Source organism: Marmota marmota, unplaced genomic scaffold (genome assembly GCF_001458135.2).
Source record: "Marmota marmota marmota unplaced genomic scaffold, marMar, whole genome shotgun sequence".
In the NCBI taxonomy this organism is placed as follows: domain Eukaryota; kingdom Metazoa; phylum Chordata; class Mammalia; order Rodentia; family Sciuridae; genus Marmota; species Marmota marmota.
This window is the reverse complement of record NW_025999977.1, coordinates 32,100,541-32,123,805: the sequence shown is the minus strand read 5'-3', so window position 1 is coordinate 32,123,805 and position 23,265 is coordinate 32,100,541. Positions and strand designations below refer to the sequence as shown.

Sequence of the window (23,265 nt, the reverse complement as noted above, 5' to 3'; positions counted from 1 at the left end):
AGTTCTAATTTCTGTTCTTTCTCCAGACTGAAGGAAATGTAACTCAGCCCATTCAGGTACATAAGGGTTAAAAAAAAAAAAGCGTGTGCTTTTTGGAAACAGCTGGAACCCATTAGCAACTCTGAGCCCATCTTGGTAACTCAGTTAGAGGGTGGGTGGCCTGGCAGGGCTCCTGGATCCATGCGTGTAATCACAGATTCTTAGCACTGGGAGAGGTTTTATTTCCACCTCCCACCCAATGTAGAAATCCTCTCCAACCATTCTGCTTGCAGACCTCCACCAATGGGGATTCACTGCTTCAGAAGACAGCCCATTCCTTTAAGGACAATGCCAATTCCTAGAAAGTTCTTGGCAAAATCTGCCTCTATGGAAAGTTGACCCCTTCAGTTCTAGCTCAGCCCTCCAGTGTCACAGCACGCAACAGTCGCACTTGCTTCCAAATTCTTGCCTTTTCATGGTTGAAATGACCTGTTTCTGAGGACCATCACAACTGGGCTTATATTGCAGAGTCTCTTCTGAACGGGGCCCAGGACCAGATACATTTCCATCTTGAAGGGCACCAGGATTGTCTTACCTAGAGGACCTTTTACTTCAGGAGTTTTTGAGGGAAAATCTTTGTGGGGAAGATGCAACCCCATCTTTTTTTAGTTATTATTAATAGAGCATGTCTTCCCACCTGATCCCCCAGGCAAGCTTTCAGCTCCAGAAGACTTGCTTATTGCACAGAACTAGTCTGCAAGAAGTAACAAAGCCAAAGAGAGGGAGAAAAGAGTGGATGAGCTTCCCTGGATGCTCATAAGGGGAGTTCCCAGCTTTCCACAAAGTGTTGAAGCAAATGAGAAAAGATCACTCCCATAGTGGCCTGGCACCTAGGCCTAGAGAATCCTCTAGGACCAAGGTCACTTTCATCATATCTCTCCCAGTCCAAAGACCTTCCTTGGTGTCCCACATCCTACACAGAACACAAGCATTTCAACCCCCTGAATCTGATGAAGCCCCACCAATCCACTTCCCTCCCACCAGGCTTACCCCAGTCATCTCAGACCTCAAGACTTATGTTTTCTTTGTTGGCCCTTCCTGGAATAGCTTTCCTTCCTCATGTGAGGTTGTCTTAGAGTTTTCTCTTTCTGAGCTAACAACACATATTCTGAAAACCCAGTACCCTCCCACTATTGACTCAAAATTACATTTTTGGTCACTAGAAGTGGGTCTTTTCCCAGAGTTCTCTTCTTAAATTAATTCATTGTCCAAATAAGTACAGGAATAAATTTTTGCTCCTAGCAGGTTGAATGCAATGGGTGGACATTGTTGTGCATTTGGTCTGAGGAATGTTCTATTCACATCTCTGCCTTCATGATATGGAAGGCATGCAGGGTCAGCCCAGGTTCTGACTTCTAGAAATTAAGCAAATGAACACTTACAACCTAATGGAGTCATCTCATATATAAGCTGATACAACAGGTGTAATTTTGACTTCCTTTTCTATTCCCAGCTGTGCCTCAGATCAACTGTGATGTCAAAGCTGGAAAGATAATCAATCCTGAGTTCATTGTGAAATGTCCAGCAGGATGCCAAGACCCCAAGTACCACGTTTATGGCACTGGAATCTACGCGTCTTACTCCAGTGTGTGTGGCGCCGCGGTGCACAGGTAGGTGGCTCTGAGCTACTTAATAACTAGCAATCAAGGTGCTGACAGGGAGCCCGTGATGCAGGGTTGCTGAATTTAGCAAACAAAAATATACAAATTTGAGCATCCTGCACTTTATTTGGCAACTACATCCCAAAGGGAGGACCCAGAAGTCATGTGTGGCCCTTCTCCTTCCACAACACTCTGAGAAAAGACAGCTCACTTCTCTTTATATCTTGATGGGGAGGGAAGAATTCTACTCTTTTAAGTTCGTGACAAGGAAACCAAACCAAACCAAAGCCATTTTTGTTTCTACCTGTATGTGCCAGGCAAGGAAATGAGAGGGATATGGCCAAAGAATGCCCAAAAGTTTGAAGGAAAAAATGTCAGCATGATTCTAGTGATGGCCTGGAGACAAAGAAGTGAGAAGAAGGGTGGTGGGAGGTATCACCAGGTCAAGTGTTGGTCTGAGATCCAGGAAGGAGGACAGGAAACAGGGCATTCTTTGAACTAAGTCACTTCTCAAATGAGGAGATATGCAAAGTGACCTTCCCCAAATCCTCAGACTACTTTTTCATAAGTTTGGGGTCAACACTCAGGGAAATGCATATTTCCTTAATAACTTTGAGGATAAGGCTGGCACATATGGGCCCAGCACTTCACCTGGGCTGTTTTATTTAGTCTTCCAATTCTCCTAAGTGGTATCTACTACTATTATGCACCTCTTAAAGATGAAGACCAGTTAATAACTTTGCTTTAGCTACCCTGTTTAAAGATACCAGTCCAGCCAGCTGCAGTGCCCATGCTCCTAACTACTGCCAGCACAACTTTGAGAGGTGACTCCCAAGTCAGTGCTCAGCAAATGGATGCTGGATGAGGTCTCTGAATTCTTCAGGCTTCTGGTATCTTATTCCTTTTCTGTATTTACACATAAGCCAATGGTTTGTTCAATCATTATCTCTGCCAGAAAGAGAGGTGACAATGTAAAATCCATTCCTTCTCATAGCATCAGTAGATGTCCTAAACTTTAGGGTAAACAGTAAGGAAAAATGAAGTTACATAAGATAAAGTTCAGGAATTACTGGTAGACTTGATCATTCATACTTCCCTTTTCCCCACTATTGTTGAGGGTTCATGAGCTAATTGGTTTTTCAATGGCAGCAGGACTATGATAACTTATTAAGTACAAGTAGTGGAATAGTAAATAAAATGACACCAAACATTGTTTCCTAACTTCAGATTGTGAAATAAAAATTCCCTTTTGCCCCAAAGTCAATTTCATGCCAAAAATAAGTGTATACACACACATACACAAATACACATGTGCATGCCCTATGTGATTATCTGTGCCATGTGCATGCCTCCTACACATACTGATACATACACATGCTTGCTCACACACAGCTTTACGCACTCATGCAGGCCCATACAGCCCACCAACACTGGGAGCTTTCTCCTGTCTGTGTCTGTATAGACTCTCATGTCTGTGTAGACAGTGACATCTGCTGCAGAGGCTGAGCCTGTCCTAATGTGCCTTTATTTTTCCAATTGGGATCCTAGATGGTTGATGCATTGCTGCCTGCGGTACTTGCTGACTCTCTCCTACCCTGCCACATTTCCTAGGAAGAACAGAGGCACAGAGTAAATTTGACCTCACCAAAGATGTCATTGTGGTTCAGTGGTAGAGCACTTGCCTAGCATGTGAGAGGTACTGGGTTTGATTCTCAGCACCACATAAAAAAATAAGTAAAATAAAGGCATTGCCTCCATCTATAACTAATAAAAATATTTTTAAAAAAAATAGTAAGGAATCTAGGTGTTATGATTCTCTCCTAACTTCAACTCAGTCCTATGAGGCACTGTTAGCATGACTATTTTTCAAAAGAGGACATTAGTCATAGGGAAGTCAATTAAATTGCTCGTTATTTGCACACTGAAGATTAGAACTCATTTCTCCTGACTTCCAGCTCAGAGCCCAGTTGACCCATTTTGATAAGAACAAGGGAGTCTCAGCATCCCTTAATGTACAAAGTGAGGACTCCAGGAGGATGTAGACTTCACAGGAGTCAGAGTTAGAAAAGGCTTTATGAAGGACAGGTGTACCCTGGAAAGAAAACAGGAAGGGCATTCACTGGGCCAGGGCTTTGCAATCCCAGGGTGTGGGATGGACTGGAGGCTTGGTGAGAAGAATATAGCTGAAGGTGGAAGAAAAGAGCTTGAATGCCTCAGAAACAATATTGGCTGCTCAACCAACTAATGCCATGTGGCTTCCTGGCACAATGGAAAAACTCGTTGGAAAGAGGTATTGCTATCCTGGGGAAGGGTAAAAAGGAAAAACTGGAATTTTGGTTGCTACTTTACCTTTGTTTTTTACCAAAAGAGCAAGTCTGTCTTCAGGAGGTAGGATTTAAGACATAGAGTACCTGAATCAAAAATGCATTGGGGACCTACAGCCACTGTCTTGGTAGAATTCCCCACGGTCAGAACTGGAAGGTAGGAGAGAGCATATGTTGGCTTAGAAATTCAGGTTAATTTTAATTCATATTTATATACTATAACAAGCTCATATGTTTTCTTATAAGTCATCTCCTTGATTCCTTCAAACCAAGAAGATAATGGACATATTTGAGACATTGTATATTGGCTCAATCTTATCCTAAACTAACCCTATATTAATGTGGAGCCGAGTGCTAGGGAAAAGAGATTTCTCTGAGATGGAGCAATGAAGAGGCCACCTCCATGCAGAATCTTCCCACTGATTTCTGACCAAATGCCCACCCCTAGAACAGCAGCACTGTTCCTTCTCTCTGAACCAAGGCACTCACAGTCAGCTTATCCCTAACCCCTGGTACCAGGGACAGGAAACATGTGGACATCAACACCGTGTGCAGCTCCATGCGGAGCATCTGAGGAACACCAAGAAGTGGAACTTGTTTTGCTCTGTCAGAGAATGAAGATAAAAATTTTCATACATTCTCCAAATTGCAACCTCTTTGAGCTCCCATCTGCCAATAAGTGGAACCACAGCCTTTTCCCAGCTGTCTCCCTCCTTCACTAGTATATCTTCTACATTGGTCTAGTCTCCCTGATTTTGAAATATCTGCACCCTCCAATTAGGAGGGAAGATGAGACTTTTCTCTACCCTAACACGCAAATCTCATGAGGACCCATAGTTCTACATTTACAATTGTCGGAAAGTCTGGGTTTCCGGTCTTCCGTAGCCCTCACAAGGGACGTCACAGCTGCAGGGCTCCTGCCTCTTATATAGGAGTGTGGGCACAGGCACATGGTTCCTCAAAAAAGCAGTCCTAGGTGTAATATAATATAAACCCAAGGGCAGAATGATTTCTCTGGAGAAAAAGAAAAGGGTAAGTGTTATTTCCCATTTTCCCCATTCATTATAAGTTAAAGAGAGCATGAGGTAATTGTTTAAAAAAATCCTCATAATTTTCAGACTGAGCCAATAGTATGCTGGAAAATGTTTTAACAAACAACTTTTCAAAAGAAGGCAAGGAGGGGGGAGGCCTGATTTTCCCTTTCCCACATATACCTCCTCCTACCATGGTTGATTTCAAGCTACCAATGTCAAGTCAATCAGCTCTCAAAATCCTGAAATCATGACAATCCTCTCCCAAACCCTGGTATAATTGGTGCCCAAAGACCACAAATAGGCCTTCCTACACAAAGGTAAAAAATTCTGTCCTTTCCATAAGAAGTTTTCCAGTTCAGTTGAGAGATGAAATTAATTCCAGAAATCTTTAGGAAGTACTTTAGGAGTGGTGAGAACAAGATTCTGAGGGGGCTGGGGGTGAAGGGCAATGGCAGGATCTGTAGAAGAAAGGAGATACTGGGAATAGATGTACACCTGGAAAGCTGCTCAGGCCTGGTCAGGCAGACATGGAACCATATTTTCCAGGGGAAACAGCAGCATAATCAAAGACACATGAGGTGAAATGCGTGGTTGGCCAGGTGAGTAGAGACCAGCCCGACTCCCCCGATTGTGGAGAGAGAGCAGGAAGTAAAGACTCTGGGGAGTGAGATGGAGTTGTCATAGGAGGTCCTGTGCTCTTGAACCCTAAGAGGTAGCATGACCTCAAGGGACCAGTCCAGGATTGGAGTCAGTTAGGATTCAAATTCCTCTTGCAATTCACAACCAGACCTTGAGTGAATCAGTCACTCATAGAAACAGCCTGGAATGGGAATTACAGTGTTCCCTCCACTCCACAACTCAGAGGTTTGCTGGGAGGACCCATGGAGATGTCATACGTGACATGATTTTAAAGTAATTAAGTGTTTCACATGTCAAGTATTATTATCACTTTCTTTCCTTCTGGATCATTGGGAAGTTGAGTGTTGAATGTGGTTGACTCACTGTGAAGGTGGGAGGGAAGGAAATGGCAACTACCACTACCAGAGCCAGGGAAAGATATCGATAGAAACAAATCCACATACTTTCTCATGCCCTGCCTCCAGTGCCATGAAGTATGGATACCCAAAGAAGCCACGTTAGGCTCTGAGGCTAGGAGATGACATTGTGAAAGTGCTATTTAGGAACCAAAGTGGACCCCTTGCCTAACAGAGAAGAAGAAACATCAACATAGACATGTCAGTCACTGTCACATTAGGATTTAAAACCTGGAGAAATCTTAGAAATTAAAAGACACAATTTTGAGTCTTTGGGAAACACTTTTCTTTTTGCAGAGCTGGGAATCGAACCCAGGTCTCATGCATTCTAAGCATGCATCCTATCATTGAGCTACACTGCCAGTACTGGGGACTATTTTAATGTGTTTAATTTAGCTGTACATATTCCCTCCCTGGTCTGAAACGAAAAGAATAATTTACTTTTAATAACTCCATACTGGGTCGGGGATGTAGCTCAATTATAGAGCACTTGCCTAGCATGCAAGGGGCCCAGAGTTCCATTCCCAACCATGTAATTTTTAAAAAATGCCTCTTCAAGGAATTAGAATTAAAGCAGAGCTCTAAAGCAACTCATACCTTGGAAGGAGCAAGTACAGATGGGAATAAATTCTGTTAAGAAAATTAATAATTTCATACTGCCATTTGTAATGACTGGATTCTTTCCATGATATCACAAAACAAAATTGGAATTTGTCAGGAAAGAAGTTTTACCTGAAAGAACCAGTGAGAAGCTGGGTATCGTGGTGCAGCCTATAAGTCTCATCTACTCAGGAGGCTAAAGTGGGAGGATCACTTGAAACTGGACAACAGAGTGAGACTGTGACTCAAAACAAACAAACAAAAAAGAAAAAGAAAAAAAAGAAAGAAAAAGGGAGAAGATCCATCAGGAATGAGAAATCCAGGGAAAAAAGAAATTTGAGGCATGGTGACCAATTCCTGACTGACAGATGGGGTTCTATAAGAAGGAAGAGGACACTGAACCTGGCAGGTCAGGTACCAGGCTAGGTTGATGGAGGCACCATTATTGGGGCTTGGCTGCAGGATAGGGTAAACTTTTCCTTAACCTCACTGCTTTTGTATGTCTACATAAAGATGGAGACTGGCTTGCATGTTTACTGATGTCAAACAGCATTTCTGTACTTTCTTCAAATTTTTTTTTTCTTTTCATAGTGGTGTGCTCGATAATTCAGGAGGAAAAATACTTGTTCAGAAAGTGGCAGGACAGTCCGGTTACAAAGGGAGTTTCTCCAATGGTGTTCAGTCCTTATCCCTACCAAGATGGAGAGAATCCTTCATCGTCTCAGGTATGGCCACATGCTGGAGAAACACTGCTAACAATAGGCATTTGGGATGACCTCCCAGGGTGAAGTTTGCTCTTTTCAATGAGCTTTTAGCTTTTGTTGATGGCCCACTTCATCTCATAAAAATCCAAAGCACTACTTCTTCTAAGATCATGAAACGATGAATTATAATTACATGATAAATCACTACAAAGTCAAATCTAGAACTATTAAGAGCCTCAAATTGCTCATTTTAAACACATTGCTGCTATCTATAAGTACAATCAAACTTTTAATAAAGTGGATTGCATTAATAATTTATATTTTTAAACTAGTCTCTTTTCTTTAGGCTAATATGCCCCATATCTGGGCATTTATCTTTTAAGATTTCTGGTAAATGAACAAATGGGAACATGTGCTTAGAAAAAAAAAAAAAACTGAGCCACAATTTTAGTTTCAATTTTTTAAATTTGTGTTTAAATAATTGTTTTACTATTCAATCAGTTCTCCCTATCTAGAGCCACAGGATTTTTATAGATAATCATTTTCACTCTTCTCTCTTTCAAAAACTTAATAACAATGATCTATAATGACCACTGTAGTGCAGTTTCCCAGTGAAAGCTAACCTAGTATTCTTGGTGCTATCATGACCTCCCTTCCCACCTTTTCTATTTTTGTGAATTTCCCCAAGTCAAGCCTTTATTCTGAAAACATTCACATTAACAGAAAAATTAAAAGAGGAGTACAATGAATACCCATATTTCTTTCACCCAAATTCACGAATTGCTAATATTTTGCCACATTTGTTCTGTCTGCCAATCTGTCTATCATCTATGAATACTTTTTTCTGAACCATGTGAACATAAGCTGCCGGCAACATGACACTTTATCCCTAAATACTTCAGTACACATCTTGTCGTTTTCCAAAATGACAATGATACCAATACTACACCCAGAATATAATCTTGAAATAATAATAGCATCTAATAAAAAGTTCTTATTCAAGTATCTCCAAAATATTCTTTATTATATTTATTTTTTAATCCTAAAAATCAGATCTACAATCTGATCAAAAGTTATGCATTGCATTTGGCTGTCATGTTCAGTTAGTATCTTCAATCACCCACCACACTACCTCCTTGGTCAAGAATTTCAATTGACATCTATGAAGTCCAGGTCAGTTGTCTAGCATGTCCTATAATCTGGATGAAAAAATACTTCCAACTGTTTCCTCATGATTGGATTCAGGTTAAATATTTTGAAAAGGGTAGGTCATATGGCATATCCATGGGGTCATACCACAATGGCCACATCAAGAGGCACATAGTGTTGATTTATCTAATTATTGGTGATAGTAAATTTGATTAGTTGGCTACATTCCATTTCTCTCCCAAAGATACTCGTAATTAATAAACAATCTGTAGAGTGATACTTTAAAACAACTTGGCTAACTGGTTCCCAAATAAATTTAACTTGGTAGTTTTAATATCCAGTGCTCATCCTTGCTGTAGTAAGAATTATATTAGTACAGTAGTCCCTCAGTATCATGGGGACTGATTCCAGGATCCCCTGTGGATGCCAAAATCTGCAGGATCCTCAATCCCTTACATAAAATGATATTCTATTTGCATATAACCCACACACATCCTCTCATATACTTCTTGTCAACCCTAGATTACTTATATAATACCTAATACAGTATAAACGCCATGTAAATAGTTATATATATATATATAAAGGAATAATGACAAGAAAAAAGTATATACATGTTCATCACAGACATAATTCTTTTTCTAAGTATTTTCAATCTGAGGTTAGTTGAATCCACAGATTCAGGAATCCATGGAAACAACTGTAATTGCAAAATCATAATTTTTCCTAATTCTGTCATCTCTTCCACATTTATTAGCTAGTATTCTTATATAAAGAGGAGTTTTCTTCCTCTCCTCAACCTGTGCGTTTTTTTGTTGTTGTTGTTGTTGTTTTTAATGTTGACTATGGACTGGTGAATTGCTTTTTTAAATACAGTATATTATTATCACTGTCCTGATTGGTGTTCACGTTTTATGAGATTGGCCAGCAGGGGCCCCTCAGGCTTTGGACATATTCCCCATCAACATTTGAACACAACACAATCTCCGATGTCAACTTAAACCTCCACTGTTTAGGACCTGAATCTCCCATTTTCTCTAAGACAGTTCAGCAGGATCTTAAACTAGATTCTAGCATATCTTCCTGGAACTGTCACGGGACTTTCCTGAGAAGGAGCCACCTATGAAGAGGCAACTGAAGCAGAGAAATGTCTCCTAACATACTAGGTCTTCCAGCCTGGATGGTTCTCTAGCATTATTAGGCATCCTGTGCCCTAAACCCGACTACCCTCCAACTGTCAGGGTTGTAATACAACTAAAAACAGACCTTTGAGGATTCTTCTCAAATTGAACAATCCCTGTTCCCTGTTGCCTGCCAGGTTCTATACAACTCGGGTTCAAACTGGATTGGTTTCTTTATCAGATAGTGGAAGGGCATCAACTGCAATATTGCGGGTCTTTGCCTCATAACAGAACTCAGAACAGACCATCTGAAAATGCTAGTGTCTAGAATACAAATATGTTGAGACAGAAAGAAATATAATCTCCACATAGGTGTTTCCAAGTAACCCCTGGCTAAATAAGAGCATTTCAACCTTAAGGGGCTCAGCCTGCAACTCAAGAATCCCACCAGAGGCTTAAAAGAAAAAATTAATTCCATGAGAGTAAGAGATGTTTTAGGTTTTTAAAATGAAAATCAATCTGCTGAGATTATTCCCTATAAATTTCAACTTCCATCTCCCCTCATTCCTCCTAGTGACATTTAACCGAAAGTACTTTTCGCCAACGATAATAAACATCTGTGCTTCTTCGGTGGCTAGGAAGCCTCTCGAATGGATGAGTGACGGAGTGCACTGCGGCAGAAGGCTGCAGCCAAGGAACGCCCCATTATTCAGAGGTTCATGGCCAACGAGTTTAACTGGATCATGTCAGAATCCTTATGACCTTTCTCTAGGTTTTTATTTCTAATTTTTTACAGGTCACTGTGCTCCTATAATTAATTTGCTTTGGGAAACCGGGTTTGAGGGGCATGAGCATTTTTGGTCAGCATGATCTTTGGACAGTCCTGGGATTTTAAAAGTCAGTGAAGGACCCCCAATTGTTTTTGATTTACATTTCAGAAAACTCAGCTCATGCTCTTTTTCCTTCTGAATAGAAACAGAAACATTAGGTTTTAGTGGTGAGAAGAATAATGAATGCAGGGAGATGATGTGTCTGATCGCTTTCTGTTCATAAAAATGTGGCCCACAGCCATGGGGCCCTTATGGGTTCTGAAATGGCCCCAATTAGTATCTGTTGGGAGCATACTTGGACCCATGTGGAGAACTTGGAAATGCCACATTGTACTCCCCAGGTGATTTTGCCTCATTTTGCCTGTGAGTGGCACTTATAGGTGACACCAGAATGAGTTTTTGCATCTTTATAGATATGTACATGATATATGTTTTCAGTATATATTAAATATATTGTTTTAGTCAACTTTTTCATCTCTGTGACCGAAAGACTTGACGAGAACAACACAGAGGAGGGAAAGTTTATTTGAGGCTCATGGTTTCAGAGGTCTCAGTCCGTAGATGGCTGACTCCATAGCTCTGGGCCCAAGGTGAGGCAGAACAACATGGTAGAAGGTCATGACGGAGAATAGCAGCTCAGAACATGGAAAACAGGAATCGGAAAGAGCTCTCCTCACCAGGGACAAACTATAAACCTCAAAGGCACGCCACCAAGTGACCTGCATCCTCCAGCCACACCTACCTGCCTACAGGTTATTAACTAGTTAATCCATAACAGAGGATTAATTCACCAATTAGGTTAAAGCTCTTATAACCCAATCATTTCACCTCTGAAAATTCTTGCATTGTCTCACCCATGAGCTGTTTTTTGTTTTTTTTTTCTTACAGCTTTGTGTTGTTAAGTAGTGGCCATACAATGGCCACTACATATTTTCTATGTATGTAGAAAATACTACATATTTTCTGAATGTAAAAACAAGAGTCTTGGAAGCTGCTACAGCTTAATTAAAGGAAAACTGAAACAGAAGCCTAGAGCCTAGATTTTTTTTTCTGACTCCCAGGCCCAGGCACTTCCTAAGACCCTACAATCTCTTGAGCCAATAGGATATTTGGCAAGATTTAGTCCCACCCGCCAGGATTTTTGTGCCTTACCATGTCTTCTACAACCTTCATCCTCTAATAAAAGAATTCCCTCAGGTCGAGAGCCACAGTGCATCCATTATTCCATGTAAATAATGGATCACAATGGACACCCACCTCCCGGGGTGTATGAATCCTCACAGAGGCCTAGGCGTCATTCCTCAGCCTCAGGAATAAGGACTCCGGGAGCCCTTACATGCCAGACATTGCCTGAGGCCCTGGGAATTCAACAGCTACCAACTCAGACAAATTATTTGCCTTTAGGGGGCTTACTGCATTCCACCAGCACTCTCAGTTTAATTGCAGAACAAAGCTCCCTTGGAATTTCAGGCAGCTCCTCTTCGTGGTCAGAAGACTTTCGCAGGAAGCAGCCTTCTCAGGCAGTTTGCATCCTGCCAAGCTTACTGCTGCTTACCCAGTCGATCACCTAATCTTTTTTCCTTTTTATGCTTCCGTTGTTTCCCCTGTTAGACAGTACCACCCACACCCTCGCTGGGCATCTAAAGTCTCTCCCTGGGTGGCAACACTTGGTTATTTTCAAGGCTGATCTATATTTACCTACTTTCAGTTTTCTCTACCACCATAAAATATGAATGGATCAGCGCAGTCTGAGAATGAGAGATGGCCATGCACGTATAGCCTGCCGGGGACCCCAGAGCCCTTGCACCTGGGAGGAGAGAATGTGCAGCATTTCAAGTCCATCTGCTGTCATAATTAAGCATTCAAAGCCACATGCATGAAACCTTAACTTACAGGTCACATCATCATGAGTGAAATAAGGGTTGCTAATGCTAAACGACTGAGTTATGGAGATTTTATTGCTTCCGTTCTAACATTAATAAAACACAGGGCATACAAGAAAACAAAATGCCACTTGGCTTTCTTATTGTAATCAACAAGTCAGTACAAAGGAGACTGATTTTATTGAACTCGAGATAAATTGGAAGGAGGAAATCAACTTACCGGTATAGAACCATCTAAAATCTCCAGCTCTAGAAATAAATCTTTTTTTTTTCTTTTTTTGCAGAAAGTAAACCCCAAAAGGGTGTAACCTACCCATCAACTCTTACATATTCATCATCCAAAAACCCAGATGCCAAAGCAGGCAAGTGTTCATTTGTGATTTAATCTAAACTTTCTGAGTTCGTAAACATAAGCAATATTGTGTTTTAGGAGATGGTGTCGAAATTAACATCTTAACTGGTCATGCCACACTGACTCTGGTGATATTTTACCCGATGCCAGAAGCATGGCACGGACATCAATGGGAGCAGACATCTGGGACTAAGGAGTGAAGGCTTAATTTTTTTGTTTTTACAGTTTGAGATTGTCCCTGCTTTTGTGTCATTTTTATTTGGAGTGACTGCTGCCTTGAATTTCACTGCATTGCTGCTTTAGAAGATGACATGCCATTCTGTCTGGAAATGTTCCCTGGCAACTAAAAGGAAAAAAGCCAGATTTACTTAGTATGAAATGAAGGGAGGAAGCAAAGAGAACGAGGTGGCTTCTGTGATAACAGCGAGCAGCTAATCTAAACAACCCCAGCCAAAATACATTGTCTGTAGGACTGTGCCCACCCAGCTTCCATGGGAACAGCAAGACAAGGACAGGTAGACCTCAGGCCAAGGAATTCCTCTGTCCGTATTTCAGTGTTTAATCAAGAACTCATGTGCATGATCGTGGTCTGGGACCTGCCTTCTGGTGGGATTTGGTGTTTGCTCCCAGCAGCTTACAGGATGAGCTGATGTAGTTGAGGTTCTAGTCACGGATGTGGAGTGAACAGGTTTAAGAATGGCAGTGGAAGCTAGCATCTGCTGAGCACTCGCTGAATACCAGGCACTGCTCCAAGACCTTTACCTGATTGTTGCCTTTAATCACCCCAGACTACCATCTGCATGTACTATTCTTAGCCCTAATGTACAGTTTGAGAAAAATTCAGCACAGAGATGTTAAGTGATCTCGTTTTGCCAAACAGCTAGAAAGTAGCAGAGATGAGAGTTCAACCCAGACAGTCTGGCTCCAAAAACTCCTCCCTAAATCACTATCCTAGACTTTTCTTATTTTAATACCAGAATACAGAAACTCTCAATTTGACCAGCATTGACATACAAATAGGAATTTGTTGTTGTCTTCCTAGTTACTATATCTTTATATCATCTGTATCTTTAATGATGGTGGTGATCTAGATGTGGTTAGTTATAAGGATACAGCTCTTCTCCACCCCAATCTACAAGCTGCCAGTCTTATGGACCATTTCTGAGATATCACCTGTCCTTTTTGGGTGTGGACACAGGGAAGAGGAACAGATGACAGAGACATCTTTAAGAGGTGTGTCCTGTTGTCTCCCCTAGCCCACAACTTCTACTCACATAGTGATTTTCTGAGTAGTTGAAGTGTGTGGGGCACAGGGGTACTGTCCATCTGTCCTAGACCTTCTCATTGGGCCCCCACCCCTTTCTCCCACCCCTGGAAATCCACACTTGTACACAGCAGTGAAATAAGGGTTGCTATTTCTGGGCAGCCCCTGAACACGAGCTCTGGGAATTGTGGGGTTCCCTTTGATCCCCTTTGAGGTCTGAGAACTGTGGGATAGAGTGAGGTCACCTTCCTCTTCTTCACATTTAAGGACTGCTGGCCTAGGATACTCCAGGTGCCCTCTCGTCCCCTTCTTGAAGATCCTAGAGCAGAGTGAATCCCCATGTTCAAGTAAGCCCCTAACCTCAGGAACCACAGGTCAAGCACTTCCTCTTTTTACCCCAAAGGGTAGAGTATTTCTAGACTCCCAGGATACTCTCCTAAAAGCCTGCCAAGTCTGCTTCTGCAGCGCGTAAGCAGGGCCTGTGGCTGCTGAGCCTCAGGGAGAGGGCAGGAAGTGAGATGCCCGGCTCCCCCGTCCCCTGCACATAGATGAGTGACTCTTGCGGCACCTTCTTCTGTATGGGGAGGACAAAATATGAAGGAAGGGAGGGAATATTCTCTTGCCCTGAATACTGCACTCCCCACAACCTGGCTACCGAGCCCTCCCTCTTCTGGACCTTTCCTTCTGCTCACTGGCCTAGAGAGAGGAGGGGTTGGTGATTGCACAGATGGTACTGCAATGGCCCAGCGTAGGGGAAGTTCAGGGACACATCTTCTCATTTAGGAAGGGGTCATTCCGCCCTTCCGGCTCAATTCTAAAAAATGGGAAGGGTCTCACACAACCTCTATGATTCCTCTATGAACTGAGTACTTTCTCTAGTGCCACCTACGGTACAATAACCCCGGGACAGAGTACCAGTAACTTCCCCTTTTTCAGATAAGGAAACTGGCCCTTAGAGAGGTTCAGTAACTTGCCCAAGGGCATTGTCCTAACTGGCCCATACTCTGATTGTATCACCTGGTAACAGGTAAAGTTGTGGAGGGAGAGAGAGGAATTATAAACAAGGGATGCCTGGTGTTATAGAATGCATTTGGTTTCTATGTTCAGAGCAGAGATCATTTCCAAAAACTTTTCCATCTACCCCAGCACTGTGGCCAAGCTTAACACCATCCACTCCTAGCAAGTGCTTGTTCCCTATGTCTGTTGTTAACATTCCGGAGAAGTGCAGGTGGGCCTGGGTACTCATTTTGAAATTGGCTGCTCTGTAAATTCATAAACTAGCAAAAGCCAAAGTTAAAACAGGCATTGCTTTGTCACTTGTCCCTTTACCAAGCCATTTCAACTTTCTGTTTCAGTTTCACCGAGTATTACTATCAGCTCCTTATCACTAGATGACCAGTCTCAAGATTTACGTTCATCCCTTCATTCATTCACACAGTAACCCCATATTAAGCACCTGCAGTGTTCCAGACCCTGCGCTAAATAATAATAAGCATTTCAACCTAAAAGGGAGGCTTGGGGTCCTGCCTGGTTTCAAGATAGAGGAACCTCAGGCTTTAAAAAAAAAATCATCTTATGCCCGCCATGGAGTAGGTTTTTACCAATTCAAATAAAAAATTCCAGTGAGAATCACAAAAGAGTGCCCCTCGTGTTGCTGCTTTGCCTTAAACGATTAAATTCCTTTAGAAACTGGCTGAAGCAGAAGGGATGGAGACCATTCAGGACCCAGCATGCCCACGTAAAATGCTTCCTTGCCTCTCCAAGAATGTGAGTTAACAGGTAAATCAGGTTAGGACGACCCCCAAAAGCATAACAACCTTCTTCTGTGGAAAATTATCTCACTTGAAAAATAGAAGGCATCTTGATTTGCCTGGTGCAGCTCATGCTGAGGACAGACAGTACCTGAGATTTACATGCTGTTCCCCCAGGCAGTTAGCAAGCATCAGGCAGGCAACTGTTATTTGGCCAGAGCTTCCATCTACTCTGAGCTAAATAAAATCAGGTAAGTGTTCATTTGTAGAAATTTACAAAAAAAATAAAAATAAAAATAAAAGGACACTCCTGGTACTATAGCAAGAAAAGGGAAAGTAAATCTTTATTTGAAGCTACTGAGCAAGACAGCCAGCTCCTCTGGCCAAATGCTAAGGCCCTCACCTGGAAGAAAGCCAAACTGAAGGTTATTGCAGTAAGTTTGACTTTCTAGGAACCTCTTCCCTCACTGCCCAAACCTACCCACTAAGGCCACTCCTTACCCTCTCATAGAAGACAATAGCTTTGTGAGATCTCAAAGGGCTCTGGGTCACCTCTAATGAAAACCACATCTAGGGATCCTAAACCTTCCCAAGACTTGCCTCCCACTTTCTCCCCCTTCTATGGAAAAAGGAGGCAGAGAGGAGGCATCGACTTGGAATCAAATACATAGAGTCCAAATCTTGGCTCTGCTACCTATGTGTCCATGTGAGCCTAAATGCATTTCTTGACCTCTTGGAAAACTTGTTCCTTATCTCAAAAATAGGAATACTTCAATCAACTTCCTGGATCATGATAAATATTAAATGTGTATGTTTGTGTAAAAGAGGACTTTGAAATGTGGCGAATGGTAGGTGCTCAATGAATAATGCATTTCCTGCCCTCATATCTAACCCTGAGGCATGGGATGAGTTAGTGATAGGAAGAACCAAATCTTCCCCCAGCACTCTTATCTCCAGACATTGCTGCTAAACCAGCTACTGGCTTCAGGCTTCTGACCTCTGTCTCCTTCACTTCACCTCATATCTGACACCTAGTGAGAACACTGTTTTCCACCAGCAGAGGGGGAGACTTAGTATGGGGATAAATGTCAGCTACTGCCACTTATGGGATTTCTGCCATGTGTCAAGCATGGTGTGCATGGGCCCCCTATAGACTTGACCTCTAATTATGACAACAACCTTCCCAGGTAGGTATGACCATGCCCATGGCACAGCAAAAGGAACCAGGCTCAGAAAGCTATAGTGGCAGGGCTGGTAGGGAGAGCCCAGAGTGGAGCCTGGTCCTGGCTATGATTCCCAAATCAGAATCCCAGGCCCACCTCAGATTCAGTGAGTTGACATCTCTGTGAACAGCTCCCTAAAGTCTGCCTTCATAACACCTCCACGGTGACTCTGCTGAGGGGCCAGGTGTAGGAAGGAGCTCTCTGGGGCTGTTCTTGATTATGTCCAAAAGAATAGAACATTAAGAGTCTAAGGGAAGTTTTGAAAAGCTTTCCCATGAACATCTTTGAAACTTTGAAGAGAGACCAAGTATCTGGGATTATGTGGAAAGAAAAAAACTATTTCATGGGTTTTACTTCAAATTGCTCAAAAAGAATCTGGTTCCATGAAGAATTCCCTTTGGACCAGATTAAGCGCTGTGTTCGTAAGGCTGGGGCAGGGAAAGTGACTTTCTCTGTCTCTCTCTCTCTTAAAGCCAGTTCAGATCTGTGAAGGGGAGCAGGCAGAAACAGCTCATGGAAGACCGGAGAGATGGCCACGTTGGTTGAATTTACAAAATGTTTGACAGCACCTGCGTCCTAAGTGCAGCAATGGCTGTCCCCAGGATATTTTACTTCTCTCTAGCAAACCATTATGAGCACACCAATAAGGATAGGGTATTCTAAAGCCTTGGAATTAGCCAATGGTGTACCAAAAAAAAAAAAAAGAAAAAAGAAAATTTTTGTTTTTAATATGCAATAACTTTTAAAATGTTCACTATTTGCTAGTTGAAGTTTTATTTTTAGTATACTGTAGATTAATTAAGTTTTTTACATATTTACAGCTTATTTACATATTTCTCTTCAAATTAATTCTTATATCCTATTTCCTAAAGTGTACAAGCAATTCTGTTATATGGCTTTTCCCTGGATGAAGAAGGTTAAACCCGGGCCAGCATCTCCCTAAAGAGGCATCAATGCCTGTTAGCATTTTCCTGAGTGTAAGACAGGGGAATGTTCCGGAGAAAATAAAAACTTCCCTAGACTTGTTCTGGAAGCTCAGACCCTTTAAGGTAATGGAAATGTCATAAATCAGGCAGGTTTGGTCCTGCTTGAGAATGGCCTGAAGACTAGAAGGCAAGCTGACCCCCCAAGGTGGCCTCCAACTCTTTAGTGACTTGTCTGGCACAGTGTACAGACAGATTTAAAGGAGACCAACTATTAGCAACCATCAAGGTGAATGAGGGATTTGCTTCCTGCCTTGACTGGCTAATGCCTGCCAGAGTGGACTGAATGGCTGAATTCCAGGTTCACTCTTTGCTTACTGCCCTTCCTGGTCAGTGATGGAATTCTCAAGAAAGTGACAGTGTCAGAGTGGAGAAAGGAGCAGGTGCTGGTGCCGGGCAATGGATCTGAACACCCACCAAAAGTTTGTCCATAGGACTATGGTTCTGACGCTACTTTCCCAGGATGCTGTGCAATCTACAATGCTGAACAACAGTGAAGAATGAGTGAGATGATTCCCACGAAGAGGGACATTTCTGACATTTTCATTACCTTGTCTGCCTGATTTATGACATTTCCATTACTCTTGTCTCAGATGCAACCCCCCTTGGCCTACTGTTCCATGTACCAAAAAAGTGCTTCATCCCTAAGCAGAGTGAAGGCTGGAGCCAGGATACTGTGGCAGGACAAAATATGCTCTGCATTCCCCAAAGACCCTCGTCCTGACCACTGGAAACTGTGAATATTTTCTCATATGTTGTAATGTGATTGAGGATCTTGAGATGGCGAAATTACCCTGGAATACCTGGGTAGGCCCTAAAAGCCATCATATGCACACGTGTCAAGGGGAGGCAGAGGGAGATAATTCCATACCCATAAAGGAGAAGGTTATGTGAAGATGAGGCTGAGAAATAATTGAGGCTGCTAGGCTTGAAGAGGACAAAAGCCAAGGAAGGCCAGCCACCAGGTGAAACAGGACAAGGCAAGAAACACATTGAATCCTCTACCCTCCCTGAGGGAGCTCAGCACTGCAGATGCCTTGAATTTGGCCCACTGATACTGATTTTGGACTTCTGGCCTCCAGAACTTTGAGAGGATGAATTTGGTTTTGTAAGCCACCAAGTTTGAGATGTTTTCTTACAGCAGTCCTAAGACACCAAAGATAGAGATACAGAAGCTGGCATACCCCACTGGGGCCCACAGGCACACAGAACTGTACCAGGACTGAGGTGCTATTGACCTTACAGGGCATCTCGTTCTAGGTTCTCAAGATAGTCCCCAATACTCAATGGGTAGCCACTTTTCCTCTTCCTCTGAACCTTCAGAGATCCCCTCAGGGCAACCAGATCACTAATGAACTGAGACTTGCTATATGGCAGAGCTTCAAATTGTGGAAGCATTCCAAGTCATCACAGTTTAGAAGACGAATCTAGATGCTCCTTTACCATGGAGTCAGTTCATTACCTGTTTTTATAGACCAGGAAACTGGGGCCCAGAGGAGTTAGTTAACTGGTAATGAACCAACTTAAACTAGAACAGCTAGAATGCAATCTCTAAGAGTAAGTCATAGAGTACACAAACCCTCTTCATGGTGCCTGACAAATTAATTTGGCAACTAATCATGTTCTGCAATGTCTATGTTGCTATAGTGTTTAACTGTCAGTTAAGTATATTGTTGTTATTTGGTCTTTGGTTTGTTGGTTGGCCTATTGCTCTGAGATTGAACATTCCTTTAAGCAGGAATTGCAGGCTGTTTGTCTAGATTTCCCCCTGCACAGCAGCCAGCACAGGTCTCTGCTCATAGCGAGTGTTCAGTGAACATTTATTTGATTTCTAGTCCTCCAAGAGCCTATAGACTCTTGCAGGCCCTGGTATATAATTCCATTTCCTTACAGGCGAGACCACAAAAGCCTATCAAAGGCCATCTGCTCCAGGGACAACTGCACAGCCAGTCACCCTGATGCAGATTCTGGCTATGCCAGCAGCTGAGGTCACCCACGCCACATTGCCAAAGCCATTCCCATTTGCAACCTCTGCCACCAGCAGCCCCAGACCTCAGCCTGTGGGCCACGGGAGCTGGGAAATGGGTGAGTAGGTGAACCACGTGTTGCTGTGTACTAGAAGAGTAGGCTTTGGGGTCTTCAGAGTAACAGCTCTTTCTGAACATTGATATGTAGGGCTCAGCCCCCACCTCTTCAGCCAGGCAAGTGGAGAGCAGCTGAGACCTGCACCAGGAGTTGGTATGTGGTTCTGTCTTCCCATAATCAAACTAGGACTACTTTTACAGTGCTTTCAAAGGTAGGATATTACATGAAACTGGCCTATTACAAAAACCCTAATTTCTCCAAAAGCTCTTTTAAAGGGATTCTTGGTTTCTATGTAACTATTGTTGGGTTACTGGTTTTTGGTGTGGTTTGGTTTGGTTTCGGTACTGGGGATTGAACCCAGGGTATATTGCCACTGAGCTACATTTCCAGCCTCCACCCCCCTCCTTTTTTTTTTTTTTTAATTTTGATACAGGGTCTCACTAAGTAGCTGAGGCTGGCCTTGAACTTGCCATCTTCCTGCCTCAGTCTCTCCAATTGCTGAGAATATAGGCATGCACTACTGCACCTGGCTGGGTTTTGGTATTTTCAAGAGGCAAATGGTTTATAGCTGGAAGTCTTCAAATATTGGGGGGGGGGGGCGGAATCTTGAGGAAGAGTCAAATAGTTGAAATTTTTTGTTCCTGTCCTAATTTCTTTTTATCTGACCACTTTTATCTGTTGCTTAAATCATGTTTTAGATTTTATCAAAGAGCAGCATCACATCAACAGGGCCTTAAAACTCATCTGATAATCCAATCTCAATTTTCTACATAGGCTTACATCAGCACTGCTAATAGGTACCTATCTCATCTCAAAGAGTTTCTGGCGGGGGTTGGGGGATTCCACAGCTGGAATTCTATTGTCCTGAGAATTTTTTTTCTGAGTATTTTCCACCAATGCCACTTTTTCCTTCTAGGAAGAAATCCCCAGAACTTGTTATTTTCAGCCTGACCTCAAGCTTCCAATCATGACTGCCGTGTAGCCTGGCCCTTCCCTGTTCCCTGGCAGACCCCCGCTGTCTATCCATCTTTTGATTTAACACAAGGTGAATCAACACTTTCAATGTGTTGGGCACTTTTCCAAGCAACTTACAGAATAACCTATGGAATCCTTAGCAACCTGTAAAGTAAATATATTACTTCTTAATTGAAGTATTAACTGTATTAATGAGGAAATCGAGGAATAGGGTAGTTAGGAAACTGGCTCCAAGTCACAGGGCAAAGAATAGCGAAGCAGGAATTCAAAGTCCAGCAGCCTGGGTCCCCTCTGATTCCCCTTGCTGGAGGAGGCATCCCAAACACCAGGGCCCAGGCAGAGCACACCTGGACATGATGGGATGTCCAGATTAGAGAGTGCTAGACCTGCCCAACTTCTTCGGCAACTAATAAATGGCAGGATGCACACTGTCCATACATTCCAAGGGCCAGGCACACTGCTTACATTGTTTTAGTCTTCTCAACAACTCTATGAGACAGGGATTATTATGATTCTATTTTATAGAAGACTCGTGGAAAAAGCTGTGGTATAAAGTTTCCAAATCAGAATATCATAAAAATAGTTTTTGAAGTTTTGAAATATACCAGACAACACCTACCCACCATCTTATTGTGACTTAATTGAGGCAACACAAGCAAAAGAGAAATAGAAAGGAGGCCAGGTGACCCAAGGCTAACAGAGGTCCCATAGCTAGTTTTTCTTTTTATAATTTCAGGCTCTTGACTTTAGAGTCCTTAATGCTTTCAAAAATGTCTGGGTATCTGAATAAGCTGTTCCTGTGCCTCTTAGAGGATGTCAATTCTTACGTAACACATATAATTAAACATGTGGCATATTTACTTGGGAACACTGGGAGCAAGTTGGGCTGGCCTTGTGGAAAATCTCAAGAAACTTGAAGTAGTGGCTCCCAGCCTGACAAAGCTTCATTATTCCTGGCTTGGGACAGGAGCATTGGACATCAGCCTCCCAGCCCATCAATGTTCCTTCTTTGAACTTGCCCAGCACCCACTTTCATACTGACTACACACTGCTGGAAGAATCCTCAGAGCGAGCATGTGTGCATCATGCACCACGATGGTCAAGTTGTATTGCCTACTCAAAGAGTGTTCTGTAAGCATAAAAGTAGTAAAAAAAGAAAAAAATGGGTGTTTAATGGGTGTTTTCAATGACTGCTTTATTGAGATACTGTTCTCATACCATAATTTTCTCACTTATTTTCAGTGTATATTTTTATAGAGTTGTGTGATCATCACTACAGTCAATTCTAGAACATTCTCATCTCCCCAAAAAACTCCACACCCGTGAACAGTCACTCACCATTTCCCCTAAACCACTCCCCCCAGCCCCAGGTTCATATTTGCTGTGATACTGTAGCCCGACTATATCAAATATTTAGTATTTAGATAACTCCCTTTTTTGCTTCAAATGAGTTGAAAATACTTTACCAATGATAAGAAATTTCGTCAAGCTTCTGATAGTGAGTTGCTGTTATTGTATTTATTAAGAGATTTTTTTTCATATATGTGTGTGTGTGTCTGCAGTCAAAAGGATCTAAAAATGGTTGTGGATGGATTACTCAAGCAAATCTTTGTTTACTTATTCACTTAAGAAATATTTATTGGGGCTGGGGTTGTGGCTCAGCCGTATAGCGCTCACCTAGCACATGTGAGACACTGGGTTTGATCCTCAGCACCACACAAAAATAAATAAATTAAATAAAAGTGTGTGTGTGTGTGTGTGTGTGTGTGTGTATGAAAGAAATATTTATTGAGCAAGGCATGGTGACACATGACTAATCTCAGTGACTCAAGAGGCTGAGGCAGGAAGATTGCAAGTTCCAGGCCAGCCTCAGCAACTTAGCAAGACACTGTCTCAAATTTTAAAAAAACATAAAAAGGGCTGGGGATGTAGTTCAGTGAGTGCCCCTGGGTTTAATCCCCAGTACCTGAGAGAGAGAGAGAGAGAGAGAGAGAGAGAGAGAGAGATGTTGAATGTTTGTTCTAGGACATTGGGCACATCCCACTAAGATATCTGCAGCAAGTCACGTCAGCTTAAGACACCTGACAAGTGTGTAGCTAGAACAGGAGCTACCTGAGTTTAAGATCTGTGAGTCATTTTTGCCCTACGATAGGTCAAAAGCAGCCTCTCATCAAGACATGTAAACTTGGAAGGAGGCTGGTGGAGAGTAGAAACTTGGAAGCCGATGGACGGGGGCTCTCCTAGCTCAAGAAGTGAAGCCAAACTAAATGGAATGTCTCCAAAAAAAAAAAAAAAAAAAAAAAAAAAAAAAAA

At 42.4% G+C, this 23,265-nt stretch overlaps 1 protein-coding gene across 2 annotated transcripts in view; it reads left to right on the top strand.

Annotated features, from left to right (window-relative positions):
* Vit (vitrin) overlaps positions 1-23,265 on the top strand; it is a 115,282-nt gene that overhangs the window by 50,584 nt on the left and 41,433 nt on the right. For both annotated transcript variants that reach the window (XM_048804559.1, XM_048804558.1), the window contains exons 4-7: positions 1,493-1,649; positions 7,224-7,357; positions 12,604-12,681; positions 19,786-19,977. In XM_048804559.1, coding sequence (XP_048660516.1) covers positions 1,493-1,649; positions 7,224-7,357; positions 12,604-12,681; positions 19,786-19,977 — 561 coding nt within the window. The remainder of the gene's footprint in view (positions 1-1,492; positions 1,650-7,223; positions 7,358-12,603; positions 12,682-19,785; positions 19,978-23,265) is intronic.